The 22033-nt window shown below is 29.9% G+C and overlaps 2 protein-coding genes and 1 long non-coding RNA gene across 10 annotated transcripts; 1 reads left to right on the top strand and 2 right to left on the bottom strand.

Moving 5' to 3' along the window:
• Positions 1–7622: 7622 nt before the first annotated feature.
• On the bottom strand, positions 7623–12273 carry LOC127073100 (uncharacterized). Its single transcript, XR_007785666.1, has 2 exons — positions 11926–12273; positions 7623–8357 (listed from the first exon to the last, which is right to left on the bottom strand). It is a non-coding gene; the product is annotated as an uncharacterized LOC127073100 (long non-coding RNA).
• Positions 12274–12790: 517 nt separating this feature from the next.
• LOC127073094 (translation initiation factor eIF-2B subunit epsilon) lies at positions 12791–15384 on the top strand. Of its 3 annotated transcripts, none has more exons than XM_051014167.1 (3): positions 12791–13783; positions 13952–14165; positions 14562–15384. In XM_051014167.1, the coding sequence occupies exons 1-3, from the start codon at positions 13094–13096 to the stop codon at positions 15176–15178; spliced, it is 1521 nt and encodes a 506-aa protein (XP_050870124.1). In that variant the 5' UTR covers positions 12791–13093; the 3' UTR covers positions 15179–15384. The 3 variants fall into 3 exon arrangements, with proteins under 3 accessions (XP_050870124.1, XP_050870123.1, XP_050870121.1); XM_051014166.1 differs by having other exon boundaries at positions 13952–14282; XM_051014164.1 differs by having other exon boundaries at positions 12792–12978; positions 13047–13783; positions 13952–15384.
• On the bottom strand, positions 15206–21217 carry LOC127073090 (rabphilin-1-like). Of its 6 annotated transcripts, XM_051014152.1 has the most exons (11): positions 20895–21177; positions 18786–18989; positions 18569–18701; positions 17863–18381; positions 17571–17763; positions 17189–17474; positions 16939–17120; positions 16535–16806; positions 16299–16445; positions 15777–16200; positions 15206–15697 (listed from the first exon to the last, which is right to left on the bottom strand). In XM_051014152.1, the coding sequence occupies exons 2-11, from the start codon at positions 18866–18868 to the stop codon at positions 15570–15572; spliced, it is 2367 nt and encodes a 788-aa protein (XP_050870109.1). In that variant the 5' UTR covers positions 18869–18989; positions 20895–21177; the 3' UTR covers positions 15206–15569. The 6 variants fall into 6 exon arrangements, with proteins under 6 accessions (XP_050870109.1, XP_050870107.1, XP_050870105.1 ...); XM_051014150.1 differs by having other exon boundaries at positions 17189–17763; positions 21090–21217; XM_051014148.1 differs by having other exon boundaries at positions 17189–17763; positions 20895–21176.
• Between the last annotated feature and the right edge of the window lie 816 nt (positions 21218–22033).

The raw sequence follows: 22033 nt of genomic DNA, 5'->3' as shown, positions 1-22033 counted from the left end.
CGTTCATATTAGTATGAAAGTACATTCTTTATCGTGAGTATATATGATCGAATCTTTGGTTGGTTTGGCCGGCGTTAGTTTCATGACTCGTATATTCGTTATATTCGTTAAATCCACAGCTTAACAGACATCGGTATGCATTTGTTTCACAATAAATGCATAGAAAATAATAAAGATAATTGACACATAATAACTAGTATATAAATTTTACGACAAAAAATTTGATTTTGTCGAAAGTTTTGTCAAAAATAATTAGCAAATACTTACATATTATATTATTTTAATATAAATTAAAGCATGAGTTCATTTCCATACTATCTATAAGGTAGAATTCCCAACGCCCGTTTTTATGTCCCTGTAGAACTAGTTCACTCTAAACTTCAATTATTACTATACTACTATTGCTATTATTAATATTTTGCTAATTGCTATTGATGTTTAATCAGTCTTAATTTTACTTATCAAACTTTATATGTTACATTTTAATTTTATGATGCTAACAAAACTTGCTGGATACTAAAACTGAATATATATCTGCGACCGTTCAAAAAAAAAACACATCGCTATTAAAAGAATACTGTTAATAAAATATGAAGTATTATGAATACAGTGTATTATTATATTTTGTACCTATGTACTCGGCACACTTTGCATTTTTTTTTGGTTAATATATTGAAATTTCTTTTCTCTTCCACCTCTGATAATTTTCAAACGTCTGTGAATTATCTTTATTCTTCTTACTTCTTGTATGGTTTCCTTTCTTTAGAGACATTTTTGCTTAAATGACTCGCAAGACAGAATCAATAAGCTTACTAATGCTTCAATGGATTATAAGTAAAAAACGATATAAAAATAGACTAGTTATATGATCATAATATGATTATAAATAAATAGAGAGACAAGGAGAAATGATAATAGACGAAAACAAAAGAAGCATTTCATATTTATCTCGTTAATATTAGATATACCTATCTGTGGTGGTCATGGGTTGAAATTATCAGAGACATGATTTGTTGAAAGTTCACGCGAAAAATCATCACGTGAGATGGTACATTTTTTCTTCTTTTGTTATAAATTACCATCATTATATATATAATAATTTAGAATGTACATGATATATATATTTTTCTATTTCTGCTTTTTATTATTATTCTTATTGTTATATTATTAGATATATCATTATTATAGTAATAATAGTAGTAATAGTAATAATATAAAGTGAATTACTGCTACAGACAAAATCATAAAAAATAGTGCTAAGAGAGAAACTTCGTAGATAGTATAAAAACCAATTCATATTTTGATTTCTATAAAAATAATATAAGTATGTAATATCGATGATTTTAATAAAATAAGTTTTATTTACAAAAATTAACAAAAACTATACAAAAAATGAAGAGCATTTTAAATCGCGTTTTAATCGCTTCGTATATTTTTTGGAACTGTTCTTTTCGATCATCTTGTTCACATTACCTCTTGTCCTTTTCTTCAAGAACCAGTCTCACTCTCGTACGCACACATATGTGCACACACATTCATTCACATTGAAATAATGTCTCAGCAAATTTCTAAGTAAAGCGATATAAGGGATGATACACTTATGTATACTGACTTGCTTACATTCACATTGACTAAAATTCTCGATACCACATATATAATATAAAAGTATCTATTATATATATATATATATATACTTTATATGCATTTGTCATCAAACAAAATTATACTGCTACTATGTCCTATCTAGCACAGATCACGGCAAAATGCATGTCAACCATCAAGTGGAAGAAATAAATATAAGTAATTGAATAATAAAACCTAACTAAACTATCAAATAGGAAAATAAAGAATAAATTAATTAATTATATTCCTTTACATCTATACAATAACAAAAACCTGATGAAGTCATTCAACCTTAAATCTATGATTTCTATTTTACATATTTAATTCCTAATTACGGATATAGATGCTTGCCAATATGTTGCACATAGTTTATAAGATTTTTACGTCTCTAGTATATAAAATTTAAAAAGCACTGCAAATCTTCCTAAAATTTAACAATACTTAAAAAGTTAGACTGATTAATACGAACGGCTAAAGACGTATTTTCTTATTTTTGCCATAGAATCATTTGTCCAAAGTTCATTAAATTGCTTGAGTGAGTTACCATAACTTCTTCGTGTAATCATTATGAAACGGATTTCCTTGCATTTACAATGGATCAAAAAATCATCAATTTACGCACACGAACAAACAGGTACTCATCTACTTTATGGAGACAAAACATATACCATTAAAGATTGTACATGAAAATCAATAATAAGAGTTTCTATTCTTTTGCTGCATATGTCAAAGGACATCACTGTACGAAATTTTTCCTTTGCAAAAAATATCAAAAACAACATTTACACCAATAATGATTGAACATAATTTTTGACTGATTTTGATGAACAAAATCTCATTTTAAAAATAAAGATTTAAACAAGAACTCCTTTTTTTCAAAATATTGAAAAAGCTTTATCTTAATGCGTGAAGTATTCTCAAAAGCACTATTTTTTGACATTTTTCGATGAATTTAAAACTTATTTTTAATTTTTAATTTTTTCGAAGAAATTAAAACTTATAAAAATTCGAAAAAGTTCGAAAAGTAAATATTCACTTTTTATGATTAATAACTAAATTAAAATAATTGCCATATAAATAAAAATGGAAATTGTGGCATAAATAATCATGAAAAATTCTTTTTCGATAGTTCTATCCTACCTCATTCAACAAGCATACTGTATACGCGATAGATAAAAAAAATCTAAATTTCAATTTCGCTCAGGATAGCATAGTTAGAAGTGTCCATAGTCATGACAAATTGTCTGAAAACTGGATACAGTAAAAGCAATTCTTTACGCAATAGATTAACTAAATAAGTAAATACTTTTTCTTGCGTCTTTTCTCGTTTAAAGGGCACATCTTTTTTCAAAAAACTTGTAAGAGATGTATTGACTGAAAAGTTAACTATAAACCATTTATAGCACCTAATAAGACCTAAAAATTGTTTCATGTTCTTGACCAAATGTAGCTTTGGAAATTATTTTATCATTCATCTTACCAAGGTTGGATGCGCTAATAATATGACTTAAATAAAAGAACTTCTTTCTTTAGAAAATTACATCCCGATTTATAGTCGAATATACTAAAGTACTCAGCACTTCGTAGTTAGTCTAATATTTTTTCGTTTATATTTTATTCGTTTATACTTTATAACGAAATGCCATCTCTTACTATCATTTGTGTCTGCTTTTCTATTCATTGTGTTGTCGCTTTTCATCGTCTCTGGAATGATTCAAAGAGGCCAATAAAGTGATATCGATGGTCGAATGATGTCATTATCCAATAGATCACTTATTTGTTTATTAATTTCGTTTCTGTATACATATTGTAAGGAATATCGAATCAGCCGTTTTTTAATTATGAAAAGGAAGACGTGGAATTGAGGCGATGACTATTGCAGATTTAATTCTCTTCCAATTCGAATTCGTTTGAATCAAGGATGTTCCAATTCGATCGCATTTTCCTTTAACCCTAGGTTGAACAAAGGCAGTGTCAGCTGTATTGAATTTTTGATATTTAATCATCGGAGTAGAAATCTTTATTTCATGCTCGTTTGTATTATGAATCAAAAATATGCTTTTCCTACTGAATTCATAACTAGAGTTTTTTCTACGTATAATTTATTGCCAAGATTTAATAAAGATATATATCTTATCGAAGTCTCGCAATTTGCTACATTGATTGAAAGACAACACTCATTGTCCTGAGGATATCTGTAATGTCACAGCTCACATCATGTACACAAAAAAAAACAAGCAAGTAGGGCTACATCTACTTAGCAATTATTTCAAGTAAACTTACTATAATTTGTTCACGATGCCTCTTTTTGGTCGATCATAAAACTTAACATGGAAATGAGGTTGCATCAATGGGAATACAAAAAGATTATCGACGGTGGAGTAGTATACCAATGGTATCAACAATGTCCTAAGTTAGTACCGACAGACTCCATCATTCATTGATTTATTGATGACTATTACCTAAAGTAAGTATGAAAATACGAATAATAAATTCGAATGTCAAGAAAGACGGAAATCGATTCATAGACTAATTTAAAAATAAGAATGATATGAGAATAAATAACCATAATAGAACAAAATGAAACTAAAATTGAAGAACAAGAAGTTCATATTAAGGTTTAACGAGATTATTTAGGATGTAAGAAAACAATTAAATAGAAATACATGATTAATTGAATCTAACAAAAATGAATACACGGAGAGAAATTATAAATGGGTTACCTCACTAAAAAGATAAAAATTACATATAGTTTGTACTACTACTCACAATTTCTATGATAGACTTCTCAGGTTCTTATCAGCAAGATGCTTCTTTAGACGCTATAGATTGTGTAATCTTATGGAGATATATGCGGAAATGTGCTTCGGAAAAATTTCGTAAGGTTCTCATTAATGAATATACGGGATAAGTGAAGAAGATGGCTTGTTGACACTAAAGGTTTAATTTAAAATATAAAACATAATGCAGATAACATAAAATCGTTTAGAATTTTAAATACTATTGGTTATATAATATTAAAGTACTAATGAATACAATTTGAAAAGTGTAAAAGTTCAAATAGAATTTAAGCAATTATACTGGCGACTAACAATGATTACAAGTATTCAAAAAGTAAGCACAATATAATTGAAATTCTATTTCGACAATAATGGTGTTATATAAATCGCAAGAAAGTTAAAATAACGTTAGATATATATGAACTTAATGATACTTGTTAAAGGGATACAAAGGAATTACCAAACTACAAGAGATTAATGTGGCAAACTCGACGAACCATGTTTAACGGACTCGGGATGGAGAAGTTAAACATCAAAAGTACTATTGTACCATTAAAGTTGACAAATCTATACAAATAGAAACAGAAAGCCTAGGAAAAGAAATTGGGAACATGTTGACACTGTTTTCATTATACTACGATTGAATCAAAAATTATAAACTTAGATCATCTCCAAACGCTAAACTTCAATAGATTCAGCACAAGAAAAAGAAAACATTATCCACCAATAGAAAAGAAGATCAAACTAAGAAAAAAACTAAATTGCCAACGAAAAAACTGAAAAAAGTAACTTTCTCGCTGTCAGGTTCTTCAAGTTAATTAACAAGTGTTGAATGTCCGTGTTGAAACCAATTACAATAGAACTCTAAAACTGAATAAATTTTTCCTCGTGCCTGCTATATAAAGAGTCCTTATATTTTTAATTAATTTTATAATTATAATTATTAATATAAATTTTATTTAATAATAATTTATTAAATAATTTTATTAGTATTTTAATTAATTTATTATAAAAGTTGTCTTCTCATATCTGCTAAACAAAGAGATATTATATTTTTAATTATTCATCTCTTCGTGTCCATCATGTCCTTGCACATGTTTTTGTAATCTTCTCAAAACCTTAAAGAGAACCTAAAGATTCTCTTTAATTTAGCGCCTGTCTTGTTCCAATTTTGTACGAATCAATGTTCCCATTATATAAGTAGTAATTTTAAAACCTAAGTCACAGAAAGTTTCTATAATCATTTCTAATAACATTATAATCCGAATACCGAAATTAATGATATTAAATAAATGTAAGTGAGTTCCAGCATAGAGAGAGTTAATATTTCATACAAGCCTGATACCTTTTTCTCGTTTAAGTAACTTTGAAAATCCTATATAATTAAATTTTCTTTATATTACGTAACTTCTTATAAAACGTGACTAGATTAAAAATCTTTCATAAAAATTAAGATTACTCTATGCATAATGCTCAAAGAAAAGATTCTCATAAAGATAAAAAACTTTTGAAATGCTTATTTCAACTTTGGAACATCTAGGAAGGGTTGCTTCTATTCACTGATAGATTTCCTTAAATTACTTTTAAAACAGCCTTATAATATTTTTTAAAACACACAGAATATCTCAAAATCTATATCCAAGTTCGCCGTCAGAAGTTGTCAACAATATTTGAATCAGCTTATGCTGCCTATTTTCCAATATGCAGTACATCTTAAGAAGCCTATCTCAACTCATCATTGAAAATCAATATACAACTCTTGATCGAACCTATACACTTCACCAAACTATAATTGACAGAAATTCTATTTCAAGTGATATGTATATATCCTCTACAAATACATTAATCCATTCCAGTCTCTATACCTAAATCATATTTCAATAACTTTAAATAAAGATTATCCTTTATAAAAGTTACCTTCGAAAAGGTCAAAGATATTTGGTCACATATTAACTTTAAAGAAATATCTTTTTTGAGTAATCTTTATCACTAGCGCATACACTTCGTATTATTTGTAATATATCAGTTAAGGTAAGTTATTTATCTCGCTCGGATTTTGAAATACATTGATATATAATACATGGACAATGGAATTATCTCCCCTTGCATAATGATGAGATTAATACTTTTACACACAAAACTTCTAAGCAAGTAAACTCGTCAATATAAACAAACATCACAGATTCTTCTCAGTTATTCTCTAAATTTTAAACAAATTTGTGAGATTGTATAATTTCAGCATCTAAAATTCTTTTCCCATTTCCTTTACTCTATTTGTGTAAATTATCACATTTTTATCTAGTTGTTGGAAAACGTATACTAATTTTTTTTGTGCTTTATAAACGGTTTTTCATAGGATATAAATTCTGCACAAATACCCTACTAGCTCCTTCATGATATGAAATTGTATTCCTAAAATTGAATGATAGACATCACCGCACAATTTGTTTCGGACAGATCTGGTAAAATTTTTTTTATAGGCAAATGAGATCATATTTAATGCTTTTTTGCAACTTCCCACAGAATATACAATAAAAGCAATATTAGTGCTATTATAAATAAGTATAACATCGAACAAAAAATAAGTTATAATAATAACTAAAATAAATTATAAAGTAAACTTACATTGAAATAAATTTGTTAGCTACCTGTTCCTGAATTGTTTTGCTAGACTAACTGTCTTTTAAAATCTTTGATCTCCTTTTGTTGATGCTCCATTTTTAGCAGAGTTTTGTAAAACAAAATTTAATCAGACATTTTCCACAGACGTGATAGACGTTGCTTTTCTTGCTCGCCTAATTCTCAAGAAAAAATGATATTCATAACGACAGTTTAGTGTCGTTATAGTGACATCTTCCATTACTATTATCTTTCCAACATTCCACATACTTGTATCCTACCAAAAGTATGTTATGTCTGAACCAGTCGAGTTACAAATCCTAACAATGAATGAGTAGAAAAACTGGATAGTAGGATGACATTATATAGCAAAATAATTTTGAGGCGTAACAGATTAAGATTCGTTCTTAGCAGAGTTCCTCCCCTAGGTTATAGCATCTACACGACACTAGCAAAGATAAGAATGATTGGAGATCGAAAAAACTGTACACTTATGAAAACATGTGTTTTTCGGTAAAAAATTCGGATTTGTTTACGAAAGATGTGCAAAAGGCAATAGAAAACTTAATTTACTGAGATAATAATTGTCACGTCACCGTGTAATTGTATATATTAAATTGTATTTTATTTAGTAATACCTCGTAAATTATAGACTTTTAACAAATTTATTATAATCATATAGTGAATTATTATTGAACTTAGCGAATTAACTCTTATACTAAGGTTAGCAGAATGACATCTGAAGCGTCAAACTAAGCTGCGCCCAAAGTCAGTAAACGCGTGTGTAGGATGACTGATGATTAGCGTTAATCTATACTGCAACTAAAGTCAGCAGCACGCATATATAAAATGACACATAGAGCATCAGACTATACTGCACCCAAAATTGGCTGATACGCGTATAAAATGATAATATAGTATAAAACTATCTGCGTTCAAGGCCAGTGAACGCACGTGCAAAACAGCGTACGTAATATCACACGTGGAGAACGACCAACTCCGATGTATAGTCAGCATCTGCATAAAATATATAAGAAAGTTAGGGCATCAGTCAGCGGTTTGTTCTTAAATTACTCTGTTAATTAACTCGCATGCAGTAAGATCCCAGTCTCTGTATCTGAATTCTGTTAAAATTTTTATTTCAGTCTTTGTATCTGAATTCTGTTAAAATAAGAATGTAGAAAGAGTGATAGTTACTTATTAATTATATCTATATAGTTATTATTATTTAAGTGTGGCGATTTAACTGAACACTTCATCCTTAATAAATATTTTTCCTTAAACCTCCTTGAGCCTTTTTTCCTTGAGCTTCGACATCAACAAATTTAGGAGTTACTGGTGCAAAAAAAGAAGAAATTCTTCAGGAAAATTATGTTTCGAAAATCATTCCTGTGTCTTAATTAAATGGTCTCACCCCCCCATAAAGTTTCACACTAACCAAAAAGAAGTAAGCAAATTGTAATAAACGCATAAAATTGAATATTTCTTTTTGTTGGGTGACACAATCAGCGACATAAAAATAGTGACTAAATTATAGTAAATGCATTAAACAAGTACTTTGCTTGTTGCATGACACAATCTGGATATAACACAATAATTTTCAAAGACGATTCAATGACACAAGATCAAAGCATCACAAAGTTAACGATTATAACAATGAAAAAATGAAAATGAGAAAAATACATCAGAACAACGACAATCCAATCATAGTCTAACTAGCCTATTTTATCTTTTGGAAAGTAAAATATTTTAAATAAAACGAATTTATACGAATTTATACTTATATTGATATGCAGATGTTTACAGTTTAATAAGTATATTATTTCGATCAAAGGCAAAAATATTACACCGACAAAAAGTTTTATTCAAGATCATTTTATTTTTTTAGATGTAAGAAGTAATGATATTTTTTTTAAATGACCCTTATGTTTTGTTTTCATATATATTAATTTTGCATGCTATTCTGAATAAAAAAGTATTGGAGCATAACATTGAAAAATGATAAGTCTACAAAATATCCTTAAAAAATTTCAGAAGATTCTTACAATTCTAACAAGCTATATCTTTTTTTTATGGGACTTAACAAAAAAGGATGAATAGTTCAAGCTAGACTTTATATTCTCGATCATAATATTGTGCAAATGGACTAATGCATATACATATCTTATTTATTATTTATGATAAGAAAAAAATATCTGAGAACATAATTACTTTGATCGAAAACGCAAATATTTTAATCAAGAATACAATAATGAATATGCATGTGCATATCTCACTTATTTTTTATATGCCTCTTCGGTAAAGAAATATTAAAAGAATATTAACAGAATTGGGAAACGATAAATAGAGATACAACTTTCGGATTGGAAAATCTTAAAAATATGGTTGGAAAAAGAATTTAAAAGGATTGTAAATAACGTACAAATATACACAAAAAACATCAAGTAAGCCATAAACATTGCAATTCTTGCAGAGCAGATAACCACACACCAAAGAACTGTTCAGAAGAAGATAAAAGACCGAAATATTTTAAGTACCAAACTTTTGTGTGTATCGTTGCCCAAGGGAAGAAAAGCGTGGTAATATAACAAATATGAATTGAAATCAAAGACCATCTATGAAATTAAAATAAATCCACAATATGTTACATTTTAATTAACTCCAAAGAATATGAACTGAATCTGTTAGTTATACCAACATATGCAATATCATATGATATGATACTCGGGCAATACTTTTCAGCAAATATTAAAGTACAATTATGATAAGAAGAAATGATAAAGATAGAAAAAATACCAGTAGCAACCAAGGAAACAAATGTCATTTTAATAGAAGCCACCAAGAAGAAAAAACACAAAGATCGAGATAATACAAGCACAGAAGGAACAAGTTAAAGTTAAATTAGAATGTAATGAATTAATAAAAGTGCAGTGTATTGTAATAAATGAAGTAGATATTAAGTGTAAATTACAAAGACCGATTAGAAACTGTAATTGCGTAATATACACCAGCGAAAACGTGAACACAAACATTGAGAGTGTAATCAAATTAAACAATAATTCGTCAATAAATTCGAAACAACGTAGATTAGTAAAGGAAAAGAGCTATTTAAATAACAATAAATAGATAAATGACTGAGAAAAATAGTGATTTAACCGAGTAAGAGTGAGTATGCAAAACCTGTAGTTATAACCTTTAAAAAATACAGATCATACCAAGTTTGTGTGGACTATTACGAATTGAATAGGCAAATTAAGCTAAATCACTTTTCAATACCACTCATCCAAGATATAATAAACAAATTCAAGAGAGCTCGTATTTTGTTTATAATAAACTTAAAAAATAATTTCTTTCATGTCCCGATAACTGAAGGAAATTGAATATAGACATTGTTTATAATGCCAGAAAGACAATATAAGTTTTTGAAAACACCGTTTGGCTTTTCAGTTAATCCTACAAGGTTTTTGAGATTTGTAGATGAAGTATTTAAAGACTTAATAAGACGTAGAATAATTTTCATGTATGTCGACGATATTATCATAACGAGAAAGACAGAAATGAAGAAGCATTCAACAATTTATTAGAAACGTTAAAGGTTACTAAAAAAGTGAATTAATCATCAACTAACATAATGGACATTTACCCAGGCAATATGAAAATTACAGCAATAAAGAATTTCCCAACACCCAAAAATAAAAAAGCTATTCAAAGTTTCTTAAAATTAATGGAATATTTCCATAAATTTATAATACTCCTAAATAGTACAATTGTTATTAGATTTAATTAAGAAAAGTTTATTTGGTGTGATGATCAAGGCGAAACATTTGTATTGTGCATTTACCGTTATAGAATTGTATACCAATGCAAGTTTCAAATTATGGTTTTTTTCCAAAAAAATTAGATGAAAAATGTCGGTGGAAAAATATGAGTGATTCAAGTTGTACATTGTATTTTTGATTATATTGTTGCATAAGTGCAATAATATTTGTGCATGTGCATATCTGATTTATTTTTATGGTAGAAAACAATTTTAGGACAATATATTATTTTGTCCAAAATCAAATATTACATAAGAAATTTTTTTCGTGATAATTTCGTTGAGATTTCACATCATTATTTAAAAAAAAATCTAATGATTTTCTTATATGAAATAAAATATAACATCGAAAAATTATTAAAGCGCAAGGTATTTCTATTTTACAATATATAAATAAAAAAGTCGAGTTTATGTTTTACAAAAGAGAAGAAATTGTTCACGTGCTGCTAAGAAAGTTTTATTTCATATTCAAACCATAGATGGTTATTATAAATCGGACATAGCTTATTTTCAAGTATCTGATTTATAAGGACTTAAAATATGGTATAGAACAATTTTTAAAATTGTTAAGAAAAGATCTGTTTAAATTCGAGGGTAAAACTCGTGGGCAAATTACTTCATTTGAATGGAATAAGCAACATTGAAAACAACTAACTGCTTCAATATTCAGAACAATATATAAAAAAATACCACACACTTTTTGTCCGAAATTAGTAGTCAATTCATTATCTCTACTTCAAGAATAATAATAATATTAGATGAGGAATTAAAAAAGAATCATTGACAAATAGAAAATTTTTCACCAAGTGAAATCGATATTAAAAGTACTGTTCTGATATTTGATAAATTATCAATTATCAGATGAATTGTTCTTGACAGCTCCTTCCAATTTAGATTAATTGGTGTCGATACTCTCATCGAAGTTTAGAAACATTTTAGAAACACAACATATTTATGATTTTAGATTTCCAAATAGTAACTATAATCATTGACTTTTGCTATTACAATATAGAATGTATATAATGTACATAATATTTAAGAATGTTTTTATTTTTATTATTCTATTGAATTATATTTTATTATTACCTTCGTTGCCTGGAGAGATTATACCTGACGTCATGTTATCTCCATTACGTTACTTGGATCACGTGACGTGAGTTATGTCTTATGATATATCGTTGCATCTCTAACCTAGCCTTCTCTTAACTGCTACACTATTTTTCCTTATAGATAAACTACTATCTTTAGATTTTTTCATTCGATATGATTCCTAGAACTCCTTACTCGTCTCATTGAATGGACTATATATTGCCATTTGGATCGAAAAAGGGCTGAAAACATCATGATCAAATAATATTAATGTCTGTCCGATAGGGGATTTTGTTGTTTATGAAAATTTAATATAATTTTTCTATTCGATTATTAAAGCATATATTTTTTTTAATTTTATTTATTTTATGTATATCTATAATGATTTTATAATTTAGTTTCATATTTAACCGCCTACGCAAAGCATCTTGTGCACAATGAACAAAGTAACTTTTCTGTTTTACTTCATCGATGACCATTCCACTTGTGTAATTGACAATATCGTTTTATTAAATATGTATATGAAATTACATATGATTATTGTAATATAATATAAAATATATTACACTTTAATAAATTCTATTACATTAACGATGAAATATATGCTAATTTTAACGATTCATTATTGTTTATAAGAATCAAAATGTCAGTACAATTATGTCGATTGATAGTTTTTTTATATTTACATTTATTACTTAAATGAATGAAATATTATGAAATACAAATACAATAATGCAAACAATAAGTATAGCTTAGTCAACAACAACAAAAATAAATTATTTATGAGATAACATTCTTCTTAGCTGTTCTCAAATAGAATTTTCTTATTAAAATAGAATGAACAGGTAATTTCATTAATAATATAATCATTCGAAAAAAAGAACAAAACAAAAATTTTTACGAAGATCATTCTATTTTTGTATGCTACATGTAAACATTACAATGGAAAATAGACCAATTGGGTTTAATATTTAGCTAGAATTCTAAATAAGTTCGTCGAATCATTCGAGAGTTAATGGCAGGTAGAATTTAACCAAATAATGTCCTATGGTTAGTAGTTTAGGTTAAATTTACAATATATATATTACGCTACTGACATATGTGTTTAATTTTGAAAGCATGTACATGTGATTTACAAGAGATATACAATCGTGAATAAAACATTATGGATACAAAATTAAGGAAAAAGGATGTCTTACAAGCCGTCGTATTAGCTGACGATTTTACAACAGCTTTGACTCCAATGCAGGATGTATATCCAAGTATTTTATTACCAGTTTTAAACATACCTTTGTTGGATTATCTTATAGAAACTTTAAAAAGATCCAGGATACAAGAACTATTTCTGTACTGCAGCAATCATGTTGATTCATTAAAAAAATATGTCAAACTAGAAGAGCATGAAGATCTTATCATTAATTTAATCATTTCTGATGGATGTAGATCTTTAGGTGATGCTCTTAGAGATATTGATACAAAATGTTTGATACGTGATTACTTTATATTGATTAGAGGAAATACTTTTATAAAAACTGACTTACTAAGTGCCCTAAATTTCCATTGCACTAAAGAAAAAAGAGATAAAGGTGCAGCAATGACAATGCTACTTCGAAATGTTGGTTGTACGAATGACTCTTTCATAAAAGAAGAGACTTCTCTCGTAGTGTCTAACAAAGCCAATAATAAAATTTTGTTTTACAAGAAATTAAGAAACAATGATAAGAAGATAAAATTAGAACTGAATTGGTTTTTAGATAATAGTGAAATTGACATTAGCACTTGTTTTATAGATACGCATGTATATTTATGTTCACCTGCTGTACTTCCATTATTTGCAGATAATTTTGATTTTCAAGTAAGTAAACAGCATTTTTATATCTGTGTGCGTGCATGTGTGTGCGTGTGCGTGCGTGCATGTGTGTGTGTGTGTGTGTGTGTGTGTGTGTGTGTGTGTGTGTATGTATGTGTGTAGAAATATTTAACAATTGTTTTATTCTCTCTTTTTTATTTTTATATAATACAGACAATAGAAGATTTTATCAAAGGAGTTTTAATGAATGAAGAAATTCTAAATGCACGGATTTATTGGCAGTTATTGAACTCTGATGATTACAGTTTACCAATTACATCATGGAATGCATATTATACTCTTAGCCGTGATATTTTACATAGACGTGGTTACCCATATGCACCAGGAACGTTTGGCTCATTAAGAAACTTTGTTTCTATGTCTCAAAGTAACTATAAACATAAAAGTGTTACTCTGGCTAAAGGTTGTATATTGGAAAAAGATTGCTTAATCGGAAAAAATAGTACACTTGGACAAAATACCTTCATTACAAAATCTGTAATAGGTAATAACTGCACTATAGGTCAAGTGGCGATTATAAAAAATTCTTTTATTTTTTCTAATGTCAAAATAGGGAATTTCTGCAAAATTATTGACAGTATAATTTTTTCTGATTGTAATATTAAGAAAAACGCAAAATTAGATGGATGTATATTAGTTTGCAACACAATTGTTAACCTGCAAAAACAATATGTTAATTCCATCTTAGAAATGAAAAATGCAAATTTAATTACAAAAAGAATGTCGGATCTCGATGTTAATGAAAGATTATTATATTTTAAAGATAATGAAGCTACAGAATGCAATAACTATACAACAGATGAATCAAGTACAAACGAAAGTTCACGACAGCACACTCCGATTCCTGATGACACGAATCTATTTCTAACAGAAGTTATTGATAGCTTATTAAGAGGTTTCCAAGATAAATTGAATTGTGAAAATCTAATATTAGAAATAAATTCATCGAGATACGCATATAACGTAACTATGCGAGAAGTTACATACAATGTCATAAAAGCTATATTAAGTTTGCCTTTACATTATTTGTCTGAAATAAAAGTTCCAGTGAATAATCAAAATTATCAAAAAAATTTAAAAATTATGATCAATTATTTTCAGCCTATTATTTTAAATTACATTAAAACAGATGTGGCACAAGAAGATTGTTTACATGCAGTAGAAGAAGTCGGCAGTGTAACCCAAGAATTGTTACCGTTTTTACAACATTTATTGCATTTGTTTTATGATCGAGATATATTGTCAGAAGATAAAATTTTAGAATGGTATGAGTCCAATGATGAAAAAGATGAAATTCAAGACAAAAAAGTAAAAATTGCAGTACAACCTTTTATCAAATGGTTACAAGAAGCAGAAGAAGATTCTTCTGAAAGCGACTAATACATAATTATATATATAAAAAATGAATTTTGCTATTATTTTATATATTTTGTAATATGATAAGTTAAACAAAATATATACATATTTGTATAAATACATAATAATTTACATGTAATATAATATGATGGAATAATTTAATATTATGCTTGAAATTAGACAAAAAATAAAGAGTAATTGGAATTAAACTGATAATTATTAAACTATAATTATCTTTCTTATACTTATTTTCACAATACTTCAATAGTGACAATGCGCAGTACAGACCAATTGGTTCCTTAGGCAATACACATTGATGCAACTTAAACTTCATGTTGCCTCTTTACGTATCAACATTGAAATCAGTATTTCCAACTTTTCTACGCATTCCATATATTTATGCCATTGAAAAATATTATTCCATTGGCATAAGAACTTCCGTTAAATTGTGCCAAGCAGGATGCCGATAATCAGGAAATTTGATGACATCTACCCAATGTCGCAATCGTGCTCCTTTACTATTGCATCCTAGTACAAGTCCTCCTAAAATAATACCATCAACAAAAGTTCAATTAATGAAAGAATGCGTATTGTGCTTTTCTGAAAAAATGAACATTATTACCAAGATAATCATTACTCTTGCCGAAATCCTTGTCCCACATAGAGAGGCATAACGTGACTTTCATGAGGTCTGTTAATCGAATCCCAAAAACGAACTCTTCGTTCCACTCTGGGTTGAGAGTTTTCCATTTGATGCTCGTGCTGTACGTGCTGCGACCTGTGATTAACTTCTTGCTGGATTGTTTCTTCGCACTGGTGCACCCGAGAGGATCGTGACCTCGTTGGCATCGATTGTCTATCACATTCTCTACAAGGCACAGCTTTACAAATGGATCAGAAAACCCGTTGTTGTCCATGGGTAAAAGATTCATAGCTTGATGAACAATAACTAACAGGGCACGTCGACGGGTACAGTAACTCAGAGTGAGTTGTACTTGACCTCGATTGCCTCGATGAAGATCCCAAGCCTCTTCTTCGTGACTCACCTAAAATAATGTTGGGACAATGAGTTTTATATCAAGAATTTAGCGCTGTATAAATTGTAAAATTTCCGAAAAAATTTCATAATTGAAAGTACACAGACCGGATAATGATTTTGCAGGTTGATTTTGTAATGTTTCGTCTGGAACGGTTCTAATTCGTATAGGGGAAATCTCGCCTCGCCTAGAAAGTCTTCTCCCCATGGATCGTCTTGAAGTATCATGACATGTAAGGCTCTGCCACTCTTCATCTGTCGTGATCATTCAATCGTATTCTTATCTTATCAAAACATCATAAAATAAAGAAACTAATGATCGCTTTAATTATCATTACTCATACATCGGCATCTCTCGACACGTAGAAGTTCACTGTCTCGTTGAACACAGGATCTCGTGTCTTGTGAACAGTTTTCGTTCTTGTCGGCTTGATAATTGTACCTATTCCCACCGGCAGTATGGTGATTTTGCAAAATGGATCGGCGAGATCGTGGATGTCCATAGGCTTTAATCCTAATGCTCGTTCCACTTTGCATTGGAGGCACTGAGCCACTGGGTCGTATAGCAAGGAGATTTCCAGAGTCCCAAAGCTTTCCTCCATTTCGGATCTCATTACTGAGTAATCCATAAAAACATATATATTCATACATATGTAGATATATACGTATATTATTATACACTTCATTAAATTGTGAAAATTATCACATAAAAGATAATAATTTGTGACAATTAAATCGAAATACCAACTTTCGAGATAATCCGACGTTTGTTGTCTCGGTGAGTGATGCACGTACCACGTGCTGATAGGTGCATCGTTCATCCGATTGGAGCAGTTCGCCTCGCATTTCGCATTTTTTTCGTGTATCCAAGCCTCCTCCAAAATCCGTTCCATCAGAGTGTTCGGCGGCGAGGTTGATGGTGAGTTTCGTCTACAAGAATGTAGCGTCCGAGACGCGTGAGTCAAACCTCTACTCTGCTAAACATCGTTACTACGTACCTGACTGATTGTACCTGAGAACCCTTACACCGATCGATAGAATTGCGAGAATCGTCGATGAAATCGGACTGTTTGTCACCGTTATCTTCTAATCTTAGTACCTCGGTCGATACATTATCATCGAGGGAACTACCGTTACGTTGATCACACGTACTCTTTTCATTCGTGTGAGAGATTTGTAAGGTCGCTAACGTGGATGGTGAAAGACGACTGCACTGCGAATGTATCGAAAAGATCGAAGATTTGTCCAATCTATTCGTCGTGGAAAGACTCTCATCTCGATGGCCTGTAGATGACGAATGATCATTTGTTCGATTTTTAACTTCGGAAAATCCATTTGGCGTTTGAGCATCATAAGAGGTGATTTGTTCTTTGGAAATACCGTCGATGTCTTGGATACCCTGCAAACTCGGAGAAGAAGAATAGCAGATACGTGCACCGATCAAACGTCTTGTTGCCTCCTCATCCGACGAGGAGTCCTGAGTTTCCTTCGATTCCAACGATTTGCAAACACTGATAGTTTTACAAGACGTTTGGCCTAGCGTCCTTTGACCCGCTCGAAACCAATCGCGTTCCTATCCACACAAGTAATCGGCAATTAAACAGTAAATATCCGCCCCCCTCTTTTTCTCAAAGATAATTTAATGAATTTGATGTGATTGCTCGAAACGTACTTTTTTCTTCGGAAGGTCGTGCTTCGGCATTCCTTTAAAGAACCAAGCTCCGCTCTTTTTCCAAATCTCTCTGCTCTCAGAACAGATACGACAAAGAAAAAGCTTTTGCGGACTGTTCGAGGTCCTTTGTACGATTCGTTGTATTGCGGTCCTCTTTGGTGAGGGCGATTCACTTGTGAGCGAGTTACATGTAGTCGAGGATAAACCTTCTGTAGTGGTGATGGAAGCTAGTACATTCGACGTACCAGTCTCTCTACCACATTTTTGACAAACGTATTTTCTACAATCTTTGCAGAAGGTTGGTGTAGCCCCTAACACAGCACCAAACTTTTCGCCGCATAGGGCACAAGAGCAGACACAGCGCGAACCGCTGGGACATCGACTACCGCAATTTTTTCGCTCGTCCGATCGGCTGGAAGTGATTATGCGAACATTGCGCTTCATGTCTTCCAATCTCTCAACCAGCCTGCCAATGCGTTTCTGCTCTGATAAGTCCAGCGCCTCCGCTCTTTGAATCACCTGGAAAAAGAAATTATAGATATGTATATATACACACACATATATATAATTACATATATATATAAAATAATCATATAAAATGTGTATAATTATATAAATATGTGTATATATAATATATATAGTTTATGAATGATATTCTCGCTTCTGACACTTATGTGTTAATAAAGGGTGAGTCAAGATCGCTCACCTGTATGATTGTATGTTGTTCTTCTTCTGTTAATACGAACGATTGCTCAGTACGGTTGGCACCACCAACGTTAGAATAATTGCCCCATCCTGAGTCCAAGTATCCAGTTTTCACTGACCAACCTGTTCGCAATCTGAATAACGAAAAGAAAGTGATAAGTAAATAAAATTATCGATTAAATGGATCTTTTAATCGAAATCATTATAGAACCACTTACTTAGCTCTTAGTGCTAAATGCCGATCATTCGGACAAACCCAACGTGCTCCTGTACTCTGTGATTTTCCCATGGTTGTATCCATAATTGCACTTATAAACTTTATCACACCTCACAAACACCATATATACATCATGGTATAAGTTTGCTCCATCGAGCGATCGACGTATAAGACAAAAAGCAGTGACTTGTCATTTATCCTTATTCTAAAAAGAAAAACGTTAACAATGATTCATATTATAATTTAAAAAAAAATTAAAAGGAACAATAGACACCAGTAAACGACCGATCAAACTGATGTTATCTTTTTTGACATACTTCTGTTAAAATTATTTTTTAAAGTTTTAGTTGAAAGTTGAATGGTCAACTCCAAGATACTATGTTTTACATAAGCGATAAGAAATTTGTAATTCTAGCATGTATGTTAATACAGTAGAGTTTTATCATAGAGTAGAGTGTTATTCATGTATGAAGAGTAGAGTTTTGAAAGAATTAAAAATTGCAAACACTTGTTACCTTTACAAACATTTATCAATAAATACAAAAGAAAAACACAGGAAGAAAGGAGAGATAGAGATAGTCATTAAATTATATATTTGAATTGTAGACAAATCGAAAATTAGATAGAAATAGATAACAACTTTTTATATGCCAGTAATTTCATTGCGCATGCTGTTATAGAAAAAATATATGTTGACACAAGAATCCTTTTATCAGTCTACATTTAATTGATATTTTTATAATTCCTACAAGAAGTGTTTTTGTTGTTTTTTAAAAATTCTTTATAGCTTATTAGAAAAATTATCGAATAAAAAAGACAGAATGTAGTTAAAATTTCCACTCTTGTTAAATGAAAGAAAAGATGTTACTAAATATGTATGATATATATGTATATATAGTAACATCTTTTATCACACACACACACACACACACACACACACACACACACACACACACACACACACACACACATGTTTATATATCAGGAGCGATGTTATTTCATTTCTTTTTACAATAGCAATTGATAACTACTATTATTAAAATTAATTGTATGCATTTTGTAGAATTTATTTTAACAAAAACATATTTAATTTTAAAGAACTTACAAATACTTCCCGTACTCATTGCAAATAAAATAAAAAAATACGTGAAGAAAAAATATGATTCTGCTAGATTGACCTGTTAAAAATGAAATTTCTGTCGCGTGGCAATAATGTGAGTCTGTAAAAACCTAGCGCGAAAGTATTACATGCGTGAAAGACGATCAATTGAAAGCACATAACACTGACTATCATTATATATATCTATGAAGCTTACACTTGACGAGAAAAGGGGAGAGATAGAGATAGAGATAGAGAGAGAGAGAGAGAGAGAGAGAGAGAGAGAGAGAGAGAGAGAAACGCGCTATCGACTTTTCCTTGAAAAGTTACTAGTTTGCCACGTCATAGCATGTTACATGTGCAACAGTGTATTACGTTTCTAAGTCATTTTTGCACCTATAACGAAAAGAAGAAACTTGGTCAAGCTGGTGCATTTTCTTTAAAATATTAATGATGCAGATATCGAGTTAGACCGAGTTAATTTTATCTTGCCAATAATCTTGTAAACTCGAACGTTGTTTTTTATAAACAATATCGACCTCAAACCACATTTCCTATCGTCCTTCCTAAATAAAAATTAAAAAGTATTCTTTTTTCTTTGAAATATCTTAATAAGTTGACTACTATGGCGAGTTACCAATGATTGATACTCGAAAATAATTTGTAAGATGTTTTTATTCTTATTTATAAGATCGTAAATGTACGTCAAATGAAATCAAAATAAATATAAAATAAATATAACAGTACTATTTTATAAAAAATGGCAATAGCCATATTAAAATAGATACAATTGATTTATATAAAATGTTGCTCAAAAGTCAATATATTAAATATTATATTAATCTTAAAAACTAGATTAAATTTATCCAAATATGCAGATGGAACAAAATATTCAACGACTTTCCACATCTGTTCGCGATAAAATATCTGTTATCAAAGTATCCTTTTCTACCATAAAATACCATATGACACTAACCAAAAAGTTTCATAAAGGACATGTGAAACACTTACAAGCATCCAAAAATCTCAGTGTTGATTATTTGCTTTCCTGAAAATTGCCTCCTTTGTGGACAAATAAAAAACAGTACGAGCTTCCTTTTCGTATTCACGATTCAAAAAACTATCATAAGGTTAAAATAAACAAGAAGGAAAGGCCTGTTGAATATATGTGTGTCTACGAGAGAGAAAAAAAGGGTCGATCGCAACCTTGAATTAATTTGTAGAACAGGTAGAAGTAGAATGAATTTCAACGTAGAATCAGCTTTGTCCCTCCATATAGCTTATCATTGCACACACCACTGCGACATAAGAGCGCATTGAGGGTAAGAATAAAGGGGAAGAGAGGAAATCAGGAGGAAGGGAAAGAGTGAGGGAAAATGGAAAGAAGGAAGAAAAAGAATAAGATGCTAGCCTGAGCGGACTATCAGTCAATCTCATCAGCTTACAAGTGATGTTCCCGTATATGTAATAAATTATATTGTCGGTTAAGCTGAGGCCGGAAACATCATGGTATAGATGACATCATTCTCTTTGTTTGGCAGAGGATTTTATTGGTTATGCACATGCGCGATAATTCTCTCTAAATAAAAGAAAATGTGGATGCAAACTTATGAGTTAGAACACACTATTTGGAAGTTAAAGCAATTAGAATTTATTAATTTAATATATTCTTAAAAATTTAATACAATTTGTTTATTTAATTATTAAAATATATTATAGTTTTTTACAATTTAATTGTATATTGTATTCTACTCTTGTGTGTCTACAACAGTTGTAGAATTCAGTTTGATACTTAACCATCTGCGCACACTTCATGCACAACCCTTACGTACAACAAACGAAGTAATTTTTTCTGTCTCATTTTATCAGTGACCTTTTCACTTATAGAGAATACCAATATAGTTTTATTACATATATGTTTTCTACTTTACAGAGATTATTTCGTTAGGTTCCCAAACTTCAGCACAAAAGATAAGTAGCATTTTGATACATCAGTGTATAACAATTTCTCTTAAGTTTTTTATGAGAAAAATGTATCTCTATACACATTTTTAACAATTTCGTCTTTGATGGTTATTTCCAAGCATATTTTTTCAAAAAGAACTTATCTACATTTATTAACAATTATTGTAAGGTTCTTACTTTAAAAT

Source organism: Vespula vulgaris, chromosome 2 (genome assembly GCF_905475345.1).
Source record: "Vespula vulgaris chromosome 2, iyVesVulg1.1, whole genome shotgun sequence".
In the NCBI taxonomy this organism is placed as follows: domain Eukaryota; kingdom Metazoa; phylum Arthropoda; class Insecta; order Hymenoptera; family Vespidae; genus Vespula; species Vespula vulgaris.
Note: the sequence above shows the minus strand (reverse complement) of the source record. Positions and strands in the feature narration are given on the sequence as shown.